This window comes from Sebastes umbrosus, chromosome 4 (genome assembly GCF_015220745.1).
Source record: "Sebastes umbrosus isolate fSebUmb1 chromosome 4, fSebUmb1.pri, whole genome shotgun sequence".
NCBI classification, from domain to species: Eukaryota; Metazoa; Chordata; class Actinopteri; order Perciformes; family Sebastidae; genus Sebastes; species Sebastes umbrosus.
Genome location: NC_051272.1, coordinates 8,892,782 through 8,911,110, shown reverse-complemented (window position 1 = coordinate 8,911,110; position 18,329 = coordinate 8,892,782). Strand labels below are relative to the sequence as shown.

Below are 18,329 nucleotides of genomic sequence, written 5' to 3'. Positions count from 1 at the left end.
TACACAGATTTTTATCGATGAACGTGAAATCACAAAGATGTAAAAAATTCCTATGGAAACTTGTTGACTTTGTTAAACTTTCCACTGTGCAATAGCAATATTCAATATTCTGTGCAATATCAACAATATCTTACTGACTTTATCTTTATTGTTTGCTTGCTTATTTATTAGATCTTGTTTTGTTTTTTACTGATGCTTCTTGTTGTTTGCACTGTACCCCTTTGCTGCTTAATCCTGCAAATTATTAATTAATTAATAAAGGATTATCTCATTTTATCTATGCAGTCTGCAGAGAGGTGGACAATATGGAATGAAAATAACACAACAGACAAAACTTTTCTTCTTCTCTGGTGTTTAAAACCACTGCAGTTTTATTCATATTTAATATTTTATGATCAGATTTCGTCGATGTTCCAAATATCTGTCAATTTTGTACCATTATGAATTGATCCTTAATTTACCCTGGAAACATACCAGAGATCACTTAATTTATCCTTTAATTTGAAATTATAAAAACTAAAACCCTTAAAACACCTTATTAAAATATAATTAAGGTACGTGGAAATGTTTCTTATTCATTAATAAATTGTTTATGATGATTTTAATAGTCTTGAAGGCAGGTAATGCAGTCATTAGAATAAATTAGACTACATTAGATAATATCGATCAGTGCTGTAAAATCAGTGTGTTGTAAGTAGCAATGTGAGAGATCACAGGGAAATAAAACATAATGATCAGAATATGGGAAAACAATGTATACACCCTAAATAAACAATAATATACATTCATTACATTAAATGATAGAGATATTTCTGTAGAAAATCAAATGGTTGTTCTACTCAGTGTGATTGACAGGAGAGATGATCAGAGGGGCAGAGTTTTCACCTCCATCATTTTTACAAGGACTAAAGAATGGGTAGAGTTTCTCAGTGAAGGAGCAGCCAGTAAAGGAGTAGATAAGAGCTGCAGCATCAACGTCATAAAAGGAGACCAGACCCTCCTTATAATCCACAAACACCCCCACCTTCTCAGGCTGAGACTCCAGAGAGAGACGGACTGGAGAGTTAGTCCAAACTTTGTACTCATTTTCATTCCTCAAACATATCAACCAGTAACCATTCTGAGGATTCGCTGTGATTTTTCCCTTCCTGTTGATCGACTCTCTGGCCACTCCTAAATCCCACTCAGTCTTCCCTTTAACCTGAACCTCGTAGTAAAACCTTCCTGAAGAGAAACTCTGCTTTGCTAAGACATTAACACAACTATCAAATCTCTCTGGGTTGTCAGGGAGATCCTTCTTTACATCACCATGTTTAACTTGTTTTCCATCATCAGACAGGATGAGCCAGGGCTGTGCTGTATCGGGATCAAGTGTCACATCCACTGCAGACTGCTGGACCCTCTTCAGCTGGACCCTCTTCAGCTCGGCTTCAAACAACTTCTTCATCTGTTTACTGAGCGTCTCCTCCAGCTGATTCACAGCCCTCACCACAGTCCCCTCATATGAAGGTGGGCGGATGCTGACTTCTGACCAGTCCTTGGTGGGTGGAGCAGCGTTCAGGGACGTGAAGTGTTGGAGGAGTTGGAGGTGGTCTTCAGAGTGTGAGAGCTGCACCACTTCAGTACTTCTCTTCTTCAGCTCAGAGATTTCCTGTTCCAGCTCTTTGATGAAGCCTTCAGCCTGTTTCTCTTTCTTTCTCTGTTTCTCTTTGATCGTGTCGATGAGCTCGGCCTGGCTTCTCTCAACAGACTCCTTCAGAGCGGTGAAGACCTGAACGCCATCTGCTATCTCTCTGTCTGCATCTACCTTACTGAGCCCCACTGAGTGTTTCATCTCCTGAATCTTCAGTCGTCTCTTCTGGATCATCTGCTGAATTTCAGCCTCTGTCTTCCCCAGCTCGGCCTTCTTTCCTTCATATCCTTCTTTCAGAGGAACCACATCATGTGTCTTGTGGTCTGAATAAGTGCAGAGCATGCAGACACACATCTGGTCGGTCTTACAGAACAGCTCCAGCAGTTTATCGTGCTTCGTACACATCCTGCCTTCCAGGTTCTCCACAGGGTCGATCAGCTGATGTCTTTTCAGGCCTGACCTTGTCAGATGAGGCTCCAGGTGAGTCTCACAGTAGGAGTCCAGACACACCAGGCAGGACTTCAGGGCCTTCAGTTTGGTTCCAGTGCAGACGTCACAGGGAACTTCTCCTGGTTTGGCAGCTTGTTGCTCTGAGCTGCTGCTGCTGGCTTTCTGTTGAGCTGACTGTCTGAACTGAGCAGCCATCTCAGAGATGAAAGTATTGACCCGCAACTCAGGTTTAGTGTTGAAAACCTCTTTACAGTTGGGACACTGGCATAGGACATTAATATCCCAGTGTTGAGTGATGCAGGTTTTACAGAAGTTGTGTCCACATGGTGTGCTGACTGGATCAGTGAACACATCCAGACAGATGGAGCACAGAAACTGATCTTCAGTCAGCAGACAGCTGGCAGCAGACATATCTACACTCTGAGGACAAAAAACAAAACTGTAATTACATTTCTTTTGATTATTTGTTTAATAAAATCAAACACACACAGTCAGTGGGGCTGGTATTTTGCTTTTTACCTGCCCTCAACACATTTATTGCAATTTACTGTGATATATTTATCCAGTAATTTACTTTATTAATTGTTTTATTGAAGCATCTGAGGGAGCAGAGCAAAATAAAAATCTCCTTCTCTGTCTAAAGAGCGTTAGAGTCAGAGAGTCAGCTCGGACAAAGAGGAGGAAGAGGAGGATCAGAGAGAGGATGAAGATACAGAGAGCAGAGAATCAGACACATCCGATGTGCAGAAGAAAAGATGGAAGCTACTGCTCTGGACTGCAGGACATTATATATATAATATAATTTCTCTCCACAACCCCCACGGCCACCGATGGACCTCAGTGAAACATTTGCCCTGAGGGGAACTTCCTGTCTGAGTAGAGCTGAGGTTTGGAGTTCAGACAGGAAACAGGTCTGTGAATTAGCTCAAACTAATGCTAGCTGTGACTGTATTCTGTCTAACCTTAACTAGCCGGAGTTCAGTCACTGTGGTTTACCTCTGTTTAGTATTTCTGGCAACATTTCCAGGTTGTTTTGATCTATTCTTTAAACAGATGTAAAACAGTCAGATTCTGGTTTGAACTATATTTAGTTAGTGCATTTAGTCTCTGTAGGTCAGTGTACTCACCAGTGTTTGGCAGAGATTCTGCTGTGTTGTTGATAAAAAGCTGCTGGATTCAGTTGAATGTTTCTTTAGAGAGAAACAGAGAGACTCGTCTCGACTGCAGCTCTGCTCTCGCTCAGACAAGCTTTCACTTTCATGCCAGGAAATGTGACGCAGAAGCTCTCCTCTTTCAGTGTTGCTCCACCTCTCAGTGGCCCGTCGCCAACAGGGAGTGGTGGAGGAAGTATTCAGACCTGATCCTTTATTTTCTCCACTACAAGTAAAGTCTTGCATTCAAATCCCTTACTTAGAGCCAAATATGCATGAAGTACTGATAGTAGAGTATTGATTGAGCAGTAAAATGTTCCCTGTCAGTGTTTTACTATTATATCTGATGTTTCTGGATTAATATTACTGCTGCATTAATGTGTATGTTGCATTTTAACTCCTTTATATCCTGTTGGCTAGTTTAATCAACAGCAATGCATCATGGTCTATAAAATCATCATATGTTTGTAGCGCCGCTGTCCTGTGAGAACCACGTATCTCTAAAAAGTCAACCTTTCATGGTGTCAAACAAAACAGCTCTGCTTTAAGCTTTGTGACGATGCATTTTCCAGCTGATCCAAGAGGCTTTTTAAAGAGTTTTTTTAGCTTAAGAAGGATTTTCTCAACACATAAAGGAACACTTCATCCTTCACAAACATTCAACATCAACACATCTGGAGATACGTGCTTGACACTGGACAGGAAGGGGATGAAGGATTATAATCTGAAAAGATACTCAAGTACAAGTACCTAAAATTTGTACTTAACTACAGGACTTAAGTAAATGTACTTAGTTACATTCCACCACTTACCTGTAACAGAGTATTTTTACAGTATGGTATTACATTGGTGGACTCAGGATGGGGGCCCCCCTTGGTAACCCCATGTCTGAAAAAAACGCAGCAAAAGTCCCCTCTACGGTGTCCTTCCAGTGGAGAAAATGTGATAAAGTGCCATATTATACATTAGCCTATACTGTAAGCACAGTACGGTACTTTTGAAGCACGAGATAAACCAGCACAGAAAGGAAGAAATTGACAGTTTCTACATAGGAGTCAAAGGAGAGCAAATAAGAAACCACTTACTGCATGTCATGAACGCAAAACACATGAATTAACTCCCTCTACTCAGCCACATACCAACCACCGAGCCTCTGCTTCCTCTGGTGCTTACTAGGATATTACTTCAGTCAGCCAGCAGGGAGTGTATTTTGACTGTCACTACATACTCATAGAAAGGTGGGAATTAAGTGATACAGTTATTATAAACCTAATTGTAACCCAGGTCACAAAGAGTTAACACACAGAGGTGCCTTAGCCAATCAGAGCGCAGGTTTACCGCACCCCAGGCAGGCTAGACAGTATACGCTGCTCAAACGCTAGAGGACGCTGTGAGGAGAGGAGCTGCTGCTGAACGGTACAAATATAGCTCAGATAAAGCTGTAAACACAATATAACGTTGTCAAATCATAATGGTAACAGTCTGTACTCTGTTATAAGCTCATAGATGTGTGTGTGAGAGAGGCCCTGCTCACTGAAAGCTGCTGAGCGACACAGAGAAACTCCCGAATTGGTGAGTCGCTGTAATAAATAAGTGCTGCGCCACGAAATGCTAAGCTAACAAGTGCTAAGCTAACAAGTGCTAAGCTAACAAGTGCTAAGCTAACAAGTGCTAAGCTAACAAGTGCTAAGCTAACAAGTGCTAAGCTAACAAGTGCTAAGCTAACAAGTGCTAAGCTAACAAGTTCAAGTGAAAAGGCCCAGAGCTAACAGACTTAGCATTAAGCTATGAACAGTGCATTTAGCTAACTGTTGTAGAGCTCAACTGAATTAAAGCTGCACTGGGAAGAATATAAAATGTGACATAAAGAGTGTTTAATTGCTCAATGTTTTCTCTGGCTAGTAAAGCCACAGAACTGTTTAATACTGAAGCAACATGAGTTATGTTTTGTCAGGTATTTTATTTCATGGTATAGTGTATTTGATTTAAATAAAAAGACAGACATATGAGAAGGAAATAGTAATGTGTCAGGTTTACACTGTATAATTTATAATTCATGTAATATTATGTGTTTTAATTTAAAAAGTATGTTAAGTTAAGATAGTCTCATTTTACCACAGTTTCATTTGTAATTCATGCACTGTGAAGGTTATTTAAAATATGTTGATTGTAAAAGCTACATTATATGAATATATGTTGTAGAACTTAAAGGAATTATTAATTCCTGATGAATCAGAAATGCAATTGATTCATGAACAATTCTGGCCATGTCAATAACTGCAGGTCAGGTTTTTTGGAGAGATTCAAAGTTGATGGCGAGCTAACCCAGACGAGACCTCTAGATCCTGGATTGAAGATCCCAGAGCCAAGAATTGTCAACCTTGCCCCTCTTCTGCCACGGCGGTAGGGTAAACATCACAACCTGTACACGGCTACACCACCCTTTACACTCAACTCCCAGCATCCCGTGCACAACCTCAAACCCCAGACTCTGACTTAACCCCTTTTTGACTTGACTTGGAAAACATTTACCCTCTTCGTGCTCCCTGAAACACATTCCCTGTGCCGGTGAAAGGACTGAGTGTTAACCATCACACTGGTTAAAGTGAAAGGACTGAGTGTTAACCATCACACTGGTTAAAGTGAAAGGACTGAGTGTTAACCATCACACTGGTTAAAGTGAAAGGACTGAGTGTTAACCATCACACTGGTTAAAGTGAATGGACTGAATATTCATATTATTGATATGGTGTATTGTGATGCCTTGGTAACAATGTCTATTACTGGAATAGTTAATATTGAATAATTGTAAGGTTGAAACGAGTTCAGAAGTGATAATATTGAACCGGGTTATTGTTTTAATATTGTTACTCATTGAATGTTGGATCCAAATATTGAGAATTGAGATTTTGAGTTATTGATATTAGGGTGCACCCAGTTAGAAAAAATAGTTGGTAACAACTCAGTGGTTGAAACCCTGAGTGTGACAAAAGAAATATTTCATTGCTGAGTTGAAACTGAAGCATCTTTGTGCAATTTCTCTGTATACTGAACTCATGGGTATTCATTTTATTTTGTTTGTTATTTTCTAAAATACAAGATACCAGTTATTAGCTTTTTGTCTACTGTGGTCATTTGATATTGCAAATAACTTTTCTGCCTCCTGTTCGAGATTGGTATCTTCTGATTCTAGTCCAGTATAATTATAGTGATAGGAGCTGTGTGCTACAAATTGCACAAAAAAATCCTCAAAACCAAGATGGCCGACGGAAGGCCAGAAATGCTGAGCAGCTCAGGAATATCTTCCCAATCCTTCTATAGCAAGAGACCCTTGCAGGAAAAAAATATATAGTAACATCAAATAACATCTTAGGAGTTATATAATTGTTAAAATTTCAAAGTATTGATTTTATGTTGGGAGGAAATTTCAATTAATCATCTGTCCATTAAATTGGACATCAGGCATCACTGTTTATATTTCAATTACAATTCTTACTATTACTGCAACTTTGTTGTTCTTGAACATTTTTCCTCTGCAGAAACTTTTTGGGCTGAAAATCAATGTATTTATGTTATTAGATTGTAACTTGCAGTTTTTGTAACAAAAACAATACTTTGTGCAGATTAATCCAATTATGTGAGTAACAGTTTGAGTGTTTATATTTTGTAGAGCTCAAGTGCAGTGCGTGATAGAAAGGCCTACAGGATGTTGGAGCAAATACCATCTGAGTCAAGTGAGGATGATGCCAGTGGCAGTGATGATGAATGGTTGCCAGAAAAAGAAAGATCAACAAATAGAAGCAGTAGTGACAGTGGAGCTGAGGATGCTGAAGGAGTTGAGGACGCTGAGGGAGCTGAGGATGCTGAGGATGCTGACGGAGTTGAGGATGCTGAGGATGCTGAGGATGTGCCACCTGACAGATCTCAAGGACAGAAAAAAAGCAGAAATATCTGGAAAACCAAAGACAACCAGTTTGAGGGAGACTTGCCTATTTTTTTAGGATTGTGGAAAGTGAATGTTGAGGGAACAGAGCCAATAGATTTCTTTATGCGTCTATTTCCTGAAGAGCTGATAAATTAAATAGTGCACAATACAAACCTGTATGCACTCCAAAAAGGAAAAGAAAATCTGGCCTTGACGAAAGATGAAATGAAGACATTTCTAGGAATTAATATGTCCATGTCATACCACAGATATCCAAGATCAAGAATGTACTGGTGATCAGAGGAAGAGCTTCGTCTTGATTTGATAGCAAATGCCCTGCCATGATGCTGCATGCACACGAAAGACCAAGTACATCTGCATGCAGTGTCTTGTGGCTTTGTGCCCTGGGTGCTTTGCCAATTTTCATAGAAGATACACTTGGTGAACTGATGCAAAAGTCAGTAAAACTGAAGAGACTATATTGCTGAATTAGCCTGAAAGAGAGTATTTGGAGAGCCATGGACAATATCGTTGTCATTTTTGTAGAAAATGTTAATTGAAAAAAAAAGTTCAGCAGGGGGAGGTGGGGAACGGCTGAAGAGTCAAGAGAGAGAAGCTGAATGAGGGAAGAAGGGAGGAGACGGGAGCAAAGAGCAGAAAAAGAGAAGGGAGAGGCTGAGGAATCAGGAGCTAGGGTATACCTTTTTGTATTGCATTGAACAGTGTTAGAATATGTTAAAATATGTGAAAACATTAGTTTAGCAGCATTAAAAATAAATACGATTTTATAGTTTTCACACAATTTATCATTTTATTCATTGGTTTGGGAAAAACATAGTTCTTCAGTTGAAAACTTAAACTCATGCTGCACAAAAAAGTGGACATGTGAAAAACTCCTTCAAAAATGAGTCAATACTTTTTTTTTTCATGCCTAAAGATGAATAAAAACACTTAGTAAAAAATACTGACTGAGGTTATCATAAGTCATGCATGAAAGGGCTAGATGTAACTTACAATTTACCTAAATAATATAAGCAGCTTAAACAGCAGTATTTCTTGTGTTAATAATATAGCCACCGTCAACTCAATACTGTACATTTACACATAACCTGACAGCCGCTACATACTGTAAAACCGTTTCTTTCAGTACAATATACACACTGATTACCACAATACTATATAGCTGAATTAATGTAATGAATAAACAGTGACATGTGGTGGCATACAGCACAGCCTTCATTAATGACACTTAATTACCTACAGACTGAACATGAGCTGAACATGAGCTGAACATGAGCTGACCACGAGGCAATGTGTAATGAGACGCATTTAACCACTCTATACAGTAGACAATACTATAACAGAAATAAAGCAATATAGTCAAATATCAATGAACGTGAATAAAGACTATGGAGAGCCTGATATCATTCCAATAGCATGCTAATTAGTCTATACTGTAAGCACAGCACGGTACTTTTGAAGCACAAGATAAACAAAGAAAGGAATAAATTGACAGTTTCTACATAGGAGTCAAAGGAGAGCAAATAAGAAACCTCTTACTGTATGTCATGAACGCACAACAACACATGAATTAGCTCCCTCTACTCAGCCACATACCAACCACCGAGCCTCTGCTTCCCCTGGTGCTTACTAGGATATAACCTCAGTCAGCCAGCAGGGAACGTATTTTGACTGTCACTACATACTCATAGAAAGGTGGGAATTAAGTGATACAGTTATTATAAACCTAATAAACAGTAGGAACTTTCATACAAATACATTATGAACTTTGCATTATCATAGTCCTATTACAGTCCAGGCCTTTCTAACAGTAATACTCCCTCATGGCAGATGTTTTTTTTTTCCACTTTTATTTGTAACCAAACCACACGTGCACACGGCGCCCGCCGTCAGAGTCGTGTCCAGCTACTGGCTCTGAATCAGCAGCTGGTTACTGTTGTCAGAGACCGACTGCAAATAACCAACACAACATTTAGCCGGCGCAAAATTGACGAAACGCAACAGATAAACATCGGCCACTGCCATCAGCAAATGTCATCATATTTGGCCAGTCAACAAGACGAATATCGGACAATACCGATGTTCAGATGATAAATCGGTGCATCCCTAATTATTTTAACCCTCGCACAACCAACTCTGTGGTCATAACTATTCTCTACCATCCGTCACATGTGACTTGAACGTTAGCATGCTCTTTGCTGCAGAGTTCAGCGGCTCCAAGCTTCTCAACCGACTTCATTACGTCTTCAACTATCAAAAAATAAAATCAGTGTTCTGAGACAATTGGTTAAAAAATCTATGTGTGATTAACAGGCAGCTCCACCATCACACAAATATACACAGATTATTCTCGATGAAAGTGAAATCACAAAGATGTAAAAAATCCTGTGGAAACTTGTTGACTTTGTTAAACTTTCCACTGTGCAATAGCAATATTCAATATTCTGTGCAATATCAACAATATCTTACTGACTTTATCTTTATTGTTTGCTTGCTTATTTATTAGATCTTTTTTGTGTTTTACTGATGCTTCTTGTTGTCTGCACTGTACCCCTTTGCTGCCATAATCCTGAAAATTATTAATTAATTAATAAAGGATTGTCTCATTTTATCTATGCAGTCTGCAGAGAGGTGGACAATGTGAAATGAAAATAACACAACAGACAAACTTTTCTTCTTCTCTGGTGTTTAAAACCACTGCAGCTGAATATTTTATGATCAGATTTTGTCGATGTTCTAAATATCTGTCAATTTTGTACCATTATGAATCAAGAATTAATCCTTAATTTACCCCTGAAAACATACCAGAGATCCCTTAATTTGTCCTTTAATTGGAAATTATAAAAACTAAAACCCTTAAAACACCTTATTAAAATACTATTAAGGTACATGGAAATGTTTCTTATTCATTAATAAATTGTTTATGATAATTTTAACAGTCTTGAAGGCAGGTAATGCAGTCATTAGAATAAATTAGACTACATTAGATAATACCAATCAGTGCTGTAAAATCAGTGTGTTGTAAGTAGCAATGTGAGAGATCAGAGGAAATAAAGGAAATAAAACGTAATGATCAGGATCTGGGAAAACAATGTATACACCCTAAATAAACAATAATATACATTCATTACATTAAATGATAGAGAATATTTCTGTAGAAAATCAAATGGTTGTTCTACTCAGTGTGATTGACAGGAGAGATGATCAGAGGGGCAGAGTTTTTACCATCATAATTATTACAAGGACTAAAGAGTGGGTAGAGTTTCTCAGTGAAGGAGCAGCCAGTAAAGGAGTAGATAAGAGCTGCAGCATCAACGTCATAAAATGAGACCAGACCCTCCTCATAATCCACAAACACCCCCACCTTCTCAGGCTGAGACTTCAGAGAGAGACGGACTCTAGGGTCAGCAAGAGCTTTGTACTCATTTTCATTCCTCAAACATATCGACCAATAACCATTCTGAGGAGACGGTGTGATTCCTCCCTTCCTGTTGATCGACTCTCTGGCCACTCCTAAAAACCACTCAGTCTTCTCTTTAACCTGAACCTCGTAGTAAAACCTTCCTGAAGAGAAACTCTGCTTTGCTAAGACATTAACACAACAATCAAATCTCTCTGGGTTGTCTGGGAGATCCTTCTCTACATCACTATCATGTACTTGTTTTCCATCATCAGACAGGATGAGATAGGGCTGTGCTGTATCAGGATCAAGTGTCACATCCACTGCAGACTGCTGGACCCTCTTCAGCTGGACCCTCTTCAGCTCGGCTTCAAACAACTTCTTCATCTGTTTACTGAGCGTCTCCTCCAGCTGATTCACAGCTCTCCTCACAGTCCCCTCATACGAAGATGGACGGACGCTGACTTCTGTCCAGTCCTTGGTGGGTGGAGCAGCGTTCAGGGACGTGAAGCTTTGGAGGAGGTGGAGGTGGTCTTCAGAGCGTAAGAGCTTCACCACCTCAGTGCTTCTCTTCTTCAGCTCAGAGATTTCCTGTTCCAGCTCTTTGATGAAGCCTTCAGCCTGTTTCTCTGTCTTTCTCTGCTTCTCTTTGATCGTGTCGATGAGCTCGGCCTGGCTTCTCTCAACAGACTCCTTCAGAGCGGTGAAGACCTGAACACCATCTGCTATCTCTCTGTCTGCATCTTCCTTACTGAGCCCCACTGAGTGTTTCATCTCCTGAATCTTCAGTCGTCTCTTCTGGATCATCTGCTGAATTTCAGCCTCTGTCTTCCCCAGCTCGGCCTTCTTTCCTTCATATTCTTCTTTCAGAGGAACAACATCATGTGTCTTGTGGTCTGAATAAGTGCAGAGCATGCAGACACACATCTGGTCGGTCTTACAGAACAGCTCCAGCAGTTTATCGCGCTTCGTACACATCCTGCCTTCCAGGTTCTCCACAGGGTCGATCAGCTGATGTCTTTTCAGGCATGACCTCGTCAGATGAGGCTCCAGATGAGTCTCACAGTAGGATTCCAGACACACCATGCAGGACTTCAGGGCCTTCAGTTTGGTTCCAGTGCAGACGTCACAGGGAACTTCTCCTGGTTTGGCAGCTTGTTGCTCTGAGCTGCTGCTGCTGGCTTTCTGTTGAGCTGACTGTCTGAACTGAGCAGCCATCTCAGAGATGAAAGTATTGACCTGCAGCTCAGGTCTGGTGGAGAAAATCTTTTTACAGTTGGGACACTGAAACGGGACATTAATATCCCAGTGTTGAGTGATGCAGGTTTTACAGAAGTTGTGTCCACATGGTGTGCTGACTGGATCAGTGAACACATCCAGACAGATGGAGCACAGAAACTGATCTTCAGTCAGCAGACAGCTGGCAGCAGACATATCTACACTCTGAGGACAAAAAACAAAACTGTAATTACATTTCTTTTGATTATTTGTTTAATAAAATCAAACACACACAGTAAGTTGGGCTGGTATTTTGCTTTTTACCTGCCCTCAACACATTTATTACAATTTACTGTGATATATTTATTCAGTAATTTACTTTATTAATTGTTTTATTGAAGCGTCTGAGAGAGCAGAGCAGAATGAAAATCCCTTTCTCTGTCTAAAGAGCGTTACAGTCAGAGAGTCAGCTCGGACAAAGAGGAGGAAGAGGAGGATCAGAGAGAGAGGATGAAGATACAGAGAGCAGAGAATCAGACACATTCGATGTGCAGAAGTAAAGATGGAAGCTACTGCTCTGGACTGCAGGACATTATATATATAATATCCTTTCTCTCAACAACCCCCACGGCCACCGATGGACCTCAGTGAAACATGTGCCCTGAGGGGAACTTCCTGTCTGAGTAGAGCTGAGGTTTGGAGTTCAGACAGGAAACAGGTCTGTGAATTAGCTCAAACTAATGCTAGCTGTGACTGTATTCTGTCTAACCTTAACTAGCTGGAGTTCAGTCACTGTGGTTTACCTCTGTTTAGTATTTCTGACAACATTTCCAGGTTGTTTTGATCTATTCTTTAAACAGATGTAAAACAGTCAGATTCTGGTTTGAACTATATTTAGTTAGTGCATTTAGTCTCTGTAGGTCAGTGTACTCACCAGTGTTTGGCAGAGATTCTGCTGTGTTGTTGATAAAAACCTGCTGGATTCAGTTGAATGTTTCTTTAGAGAGAAACAGAGAGACTCGTCTCGACTGCAGCTCTGCTGTCTCTCAGACAAACTTTCACTTTCATACCAGGAAATGTGACGCAGAAGCTCTCCTCTTTCAGTGTTGCTCCACCTCTCAGTGGCCCGTCGCCAACAGGGAGTGGTGGAGGAAGTATTCAGACCTGATCCTTTATTTTCTCCACTACAAGTAAAGTCCTGCTTTCAAAACCCTTACTTAGAGCCAAATATGCATGAAGTACTGATAGTAGAGTATTGATTGAGCAGTAAAATGTTCCCTGTCAGTGTTTTACTATTATATCTGATGTTTCTGGATTAATATTACTGCTGCATTAATGTGTATGTTGCATTTTAACTCATTTATATCCTGTTGGCTAATTTAATCAACAGCAATGCATCATGGTCTGTAAGATCATCATATGTTTGCAGCGCCGCTGTCCTGTGAGAACCACGTATCTCTAAAAAGTCAACCTTTCATGGTGTCAAACAAAACAGCTCTGCTTTAAGCTTTGTGACGATGCATTTTCCAGCTGATCCAAGAGGCTTTTTAAAGAGTTTATTTAGCTTAAGAAGGATTTTTTCAACACATAAAGGAACACTTCATCCTTCACAAACATTCAACATCAACACATCTGGAGATATGTGGTTCTCACTGGACAGGAAGGGGATGAAGGATTATAATCTGAAAAGATACTCAAGTACAAGTACCTCAGATTTGTACTTAACTACAGGACTTAAGTAAATGTACTTAGTTACATTCCACCACTTACCTGTAACAGAGTATTTTTACAGTATGGTATTACATTAGTGGACTCAGGATGGGGGCCCCCTTGGTAACCCAATGTCTGAAAAAACGCAGCAAAAGTGCCCTGTAGGGTGTCCTTACAGTGGAGAAAATGTGATAAAGTGCCATATTATACATTAGCCTATACTGTAAGCACAGTACGGTACTTTTGAAGCACAAGATAAACCAGCACAGAAAGGAAGAAATTGACAGTTTCTACATAGGAGTCAAAGGAGAGCAAATAAGAAACCACTTACTGTATGTCATGAACGCACAACAACACATGAATTAGCTCCCTCTACTCAGCCACATACCAACCACCGAGCCTCTGCTTCCTCTGGTGCTTACTAGGATATTACGTCAGTTAGCCAGCAGGGAGCGTAATTTGACTGTCACTACATACTCATAGAAAGGTGGGAATTAAGTGATACAGTTATTATAAACCTAATAAACAGTAGGAACTTTCATACAAACAAATTCTGAACTTTGCATTATCATAGTCCTATTACAGTCCAGGCCTTTCTAACAGTAATACTCCCTCATGGCAGATGTTTTTTTTCCACTTTTATTTGTAACCAAACCACACGTGCACACGGCGCCCGTCGTCAGAGTCGTGTCCAGCTACTTGCTCTGAATCCGCAGCTGGTTACTGTTGTCAGAGACCGACCGCAAATAACCAACACAATATTTAGCCGGTGCAAAATTGATGAAACGCAACAGATAAACATCGGCCACTGCCATCGGCGAATGTCATCATATTTGGGCAGTCAACAAGAAGAATATCGGACAATACCGATGTTCAGACGATAACTCGGTGCATCCCTAATTATTTTAACCCTCGCACAACCAACTCTTAGATCATAACTTTTCTCTATCATCCGTCCCATGTGACTTGAACGTTAATATGCTCTTTGCTGCAGAGTTCAGCGGCTCCAAGCTTCTCAACCGACTTCATTACGTCTTCAACTATCAAAAAAAATCTGTGTTCTGAGACAATTGGTTAAAAAATCTATGTGTGATTAACAGGCAGCTCCACCATCACACTCATATACACAGATTATTCTCGATGAAAGTCAAATCACAAAGATGTAAAAACTTCTGTGGAAACTTGTTGACTTTGTTAAACTTTCCACTGTGCAATAGCAATATTCAATATTATGTGCAATATCAACAATATCTTACTGACTTTATCTTTATTGTTTGCTTGCTTATATATTAGATCCTGTTTTGTTTTTTACTGATGCTTCTTGTTGTCTGCACTGTACCCCTTTGCTGCTATAATCCTGAAAATTATTAATTAATTAATAAAGGATTATCTCATTTTATCTATGCAGTTTGCAGAGAGGTGGACAATATGAAATGAAAATAACACAACAGACACAACTTTTCTTCTTCTCTGGTGTTTAAAACCACTGCAGCTGAATATTTTATTATCAGATTCGTCGATGTTCCAAATATCTGTCAATTTTTAACCAACATGAATCAAGAATTGATCCTTAATTTACCCTGAAAACATACCAGAGATCCCTTAATTTGTCCTTTAATTTGAAATTATAAAAACTAAAACCCTTAAAACACCTTATTAAAATATAATTAAGGAATGTGGAAATGTTTCTTATTCATTAATAAATTGTTTATGATGATTTAAATAGTCTTGAAGGCAGGTAATGCAGTCATTAGAATAAATTAGACTACATTAGATAATATCAATCAGTGCTGTAAAATCAGTGTGTTGTAAGTAGCAATGTGAGGGAAATAAAGGAAATAAAACATAATGATCAGAATCTGGAAAAACAATGTATACACCCTAAATCACCAATAATATACATTCATTACATTAAATGATAGAGAATATTTCTGTAGAAAATCAAATGGTTGTTCTACTCAGTGTGATTGACAGGAGAGATGATCAGAGGGGCAGAGTTTTTACCTCCATAGTTAGGACCGGGACAAAAGTATGGGTAGAGTTTCTCAGTGAAGGAGCAGCCAGTAAAGGAGTAGATAAGAGCTGCAGCATCAACATCATAAAAGGAGACCAGACCCTCCTCATAATCCACAAACACCCCCACCTTCACAGGCTGAGACTCCAGAGAGAGACGGACTGAAGGGTTAGCAAAAGCTTTGTACTCCTTTTCATTCCTTAAAACTATCATCCAGTAACCATCCTCAGGAGCCGCTGTGATTTGTCCCTTCCTGTTGATCGACTCTCTGGCCACTCCTAAATCCCAGGTAGTCTTCCCTTTAACCTGAACCTCGTAGTAAAACCTTCCTGAAGAGAAACTCTGCTTTGCTAAGACACAGGGACAAGTATCAAATCTCTCTGGGTTGTCTGGGAGATTCTTCTTTACATCACTATGTTTAATTTGTTTTCCATCATTAGACAGGATGAGTTTGGGATATGCTGTATCAGGATCAAGTGTCACATCCACTGAAGATTGCTGGACCTTCTTCAGCTCGGCCTCAGCGAGCAGCTTCTTCATCTGTTTAATAAGCGTCTCCTCCAGCTGATTCACAGCTCTCACCACAGTCCACTCATATGAAGGTGGACAGACTTCGACTTCTGTCCAGTTCTTGGTGGGTGGAGCAGCGTTCAGGAATGTGAAGCTTTGGAGGAGGTGGAGGTGGTCTTCAGAGCGTGAGAGCTGCTCCACCTCAGTGCTTCTCTTCTTCAGCTCAGAGATTTCCTGTTCCAGCTCTTTGATAAAGCCTTCAGCCTGTTTCTCTGTCTTTCTCTGCTTCTCTTTGATTGAGTCGATGAGCTCGGCCTGGCTTCTCTCAACAGACTCTTTCAGGGCGGTGAAGACCTGAACACCATCTGCTATCTCTCTGTCTGCATTTTCCTTACTGAGCCCCACTGAGTGTTTCATCTCCTGAATCTTCACTCGTCTCTTCTGGATCATCTGCTGAATTTCAGCCTCTGTCTTTCCCAGCTCGGCCTTCTTTCCTTCATATTCTTTTTTCAGAGGAACAACATCATGCGTCTTGTGGTCTAAAACAGTGCAGAGCATGCAGACACACATCTGGTCGGTCTTACAGAACAGCTCCAGCAGTTTATCGTGATTCGTACACATCCTGCCTTCCAGGTTCTCCACAGGGTCGATCAGCTGATGTTTTTTCAGAGATGACCTTGTCAGATGAGGCTCCAGATGAGTCTCACAGTAGGATTCCAGACACACCAGGCAGGACTTCAGGGCCTTCAGTTTGGTTCCAGTGCAGACGTCACAGGGAACTTCTCCTGGTTTGGCAGCTTGTTGCTCTGAGCTGCTGCTGCTGGCTTTCTGTTGAGCTGACTGTCTGAACTGAGCAGCCATCTCAGAGATGAAAGTATTGACCCGCAGCTCAGGTCTGGTGTAGAAAAGCTCTTTACAGTTGGGACACTGAAACGGGACCTTAATATCCCAGTGTTGAGTGATGCAGGTTTTACAGAAGTTGTGTCCACATGGTGTGCTGACTGGATCAGTGAACACATCCAGACAGATGGAGCACAGAAACTGATCTTCAGTCAGCAGACAGCTGGCAGCAGACATATCTACACTCTGAGGACAAAAAACAAAACAGTAATTACATTTCTTTTGATTATTTGTTTAATAAAATCAAACACACACAGTAAGTTGGGCTGGTAGTTTGCTTTTTACCTGCCCTCAACACATTTATTACAATTTACTGTGATATATTTATTCAGTAATTTACTTTATTAATTGTTTTATTGAAGCGTCTGAGGGAGCAGAGCAAAATCAAGATCAACTTCTCTGTCCAAAGAGCGTTAGAGTCAGAGAGTCAGCTTGGACAAAGAGGAGGAAGAGGAGGATCAGAGAGAGAGGATGAAGATACAGAGAGCAGAGAATCAAACACATCCGATGTGCAGAAGAAAAGATGGAAACTTCTGCTCTGGACTGCAGGACATTATATATATATAATATAATTTCTCTCCACAACCCCCACAGCCACCGATGGACCTCAGTGAAACATTTGCCCTGAGGGGAACTTCCTGTCTGAGTAGAGCTGAGGTTTGGAGTTCAGACAGGAAACAGGTCTGTGAATTAGCTCAAACTAATGCTAGCTGTGACTGTATTCTGTCTAACCTTAACTAGCCGGAGTTCAGTCACTGTGGTTTGCCTCTGTTTAGTATTTCTGGCAACATTTCCAGCTTGTTTTGATCTATTCTTTAGACAGATGTAAAAGAGTCAGATTCTGGTTTGAACTATATTTAGTTAGTGCATTCAGTCTCTGTAGGTCAGTGTACTTACCAGTGTTTGGCAGAGATTCTGCTGTGTTGTTGATAAAAACCTGCTGGATTCAGTTGAATGTTTCTTTAGAGAGAAACAGAGAGAGACTCGTCTCGACTGCAGTTCTGCTGTCGCTGTCGGAAATGTGACGCTGAAGACTTCCTCTTTCAGAGTTGCTACACCTCTCAGTGGCCCGTCGCCAACAGGGAGTAGTGGAGGAAGTATTCAGACCCTTTACTGAAGTAAAAGTACTAATACCACACTGGAAAATACTCCACTAAAGTCCTGCATTCAAAACCATTGGACCTGAAGTATAAGTATTTAAGTATTATCAGACGAATGTACTTGAAGTGTCAAAGTAAAAGTATTGATTGAGCAGTAATATGTTCCCTGTCAGTGTTTTAATATTATATCTGATGTTTCTGGATTAATATTACTGCTGCATTAATGTGTATGTTGCATTTTAACTCATTTATATACTGTTGGCTAGTTTAATCAATAGCAATGCATCATGGTCTATA

General features: G+C 40.2%; 3 protein-coding genes across 4 annotated transcripts; all 3 read right to left on the bottom strand.

The window, feature by feature from the left end:
• Positions 1-242: 242 nt before the first annotated feature.
• On the bottom strand, positions 243-17,933 carry LOC119486990 (E3 ubiquitin-protein ligase TRIM39-like). Of its 2 annotated transcripts, XR_005206626.1 has the most exons (3): positions 17,830-17,933; positions 15,088-17,118; positions 243-462 (listed from the first exon to the last, which is right to left on the bottom strand). XR_005206626.1 is itself a non-coding variant. In XM_037767584.1 (2 exons), exon 2 carries the CDS (start codon positions 17,107-17,109, stop codon positions 15,463-15,465), a length of 1,647 nt encoding a protein of 548 aa, XP_037623512.1. In that variant the 5' UTR covers positions 17,110-17,118; positions 17,830-17,933; the 3' UTR covers positions 14,805-15,462. The 2 variants fall into 2 exon arrangements, 1 of the variants encoding a protein (XP_037623512.1); XM_037767584.1 differs by lacking the exon at positions 243-462 and having other exon boundaries at positions 14,805-17,118.
• Positions 441-3,326, bottom strand: LOC119486989 (probable E3 ubiquitin-protein ligase TRIML1). The gene is made up of 2 exons (XM_037767583.1): positions 3,211-3,326; positions 441-2,503 (listed from the first exon to the last, which is right to left on the bottom strand). The coding sequence occupies exon 2, from the start codon at positions 2,492-2,494 to the stop codon at positions 836-838; it is 1,659 nt and encodes a 552-aa protein (XP_037623511.1). The 5' UTR covers positions 2,495-2,503; positions 3,211-3,326; the 3' UTR covers positions 441-835.
• Positions 9,858-12,870, bottom strand: LOC119486992 (probable E3 ubiquitin-protein ligase TRIML1). The gene is made up of 2 exons (XM_037767586.1): positions 12,733-12,870; positions 9,858-12,023 (listed from the first exon to the last, which is right to left on the bottom strand). Exon 2 carries the CDS (start codon positions 12,012-12,014, stop codon positions 10,356-10,358), a length of 1,659 nt encoding a protein of 552 aa, XP_037623514.1. The 5' UTR covers positions 12,015-12,023; positions 12,733-12,870; the 3' UTR covers positions 9,858-10,355.
• Positions 17,934-18,329: the final 396 nt, after the last annotated feature.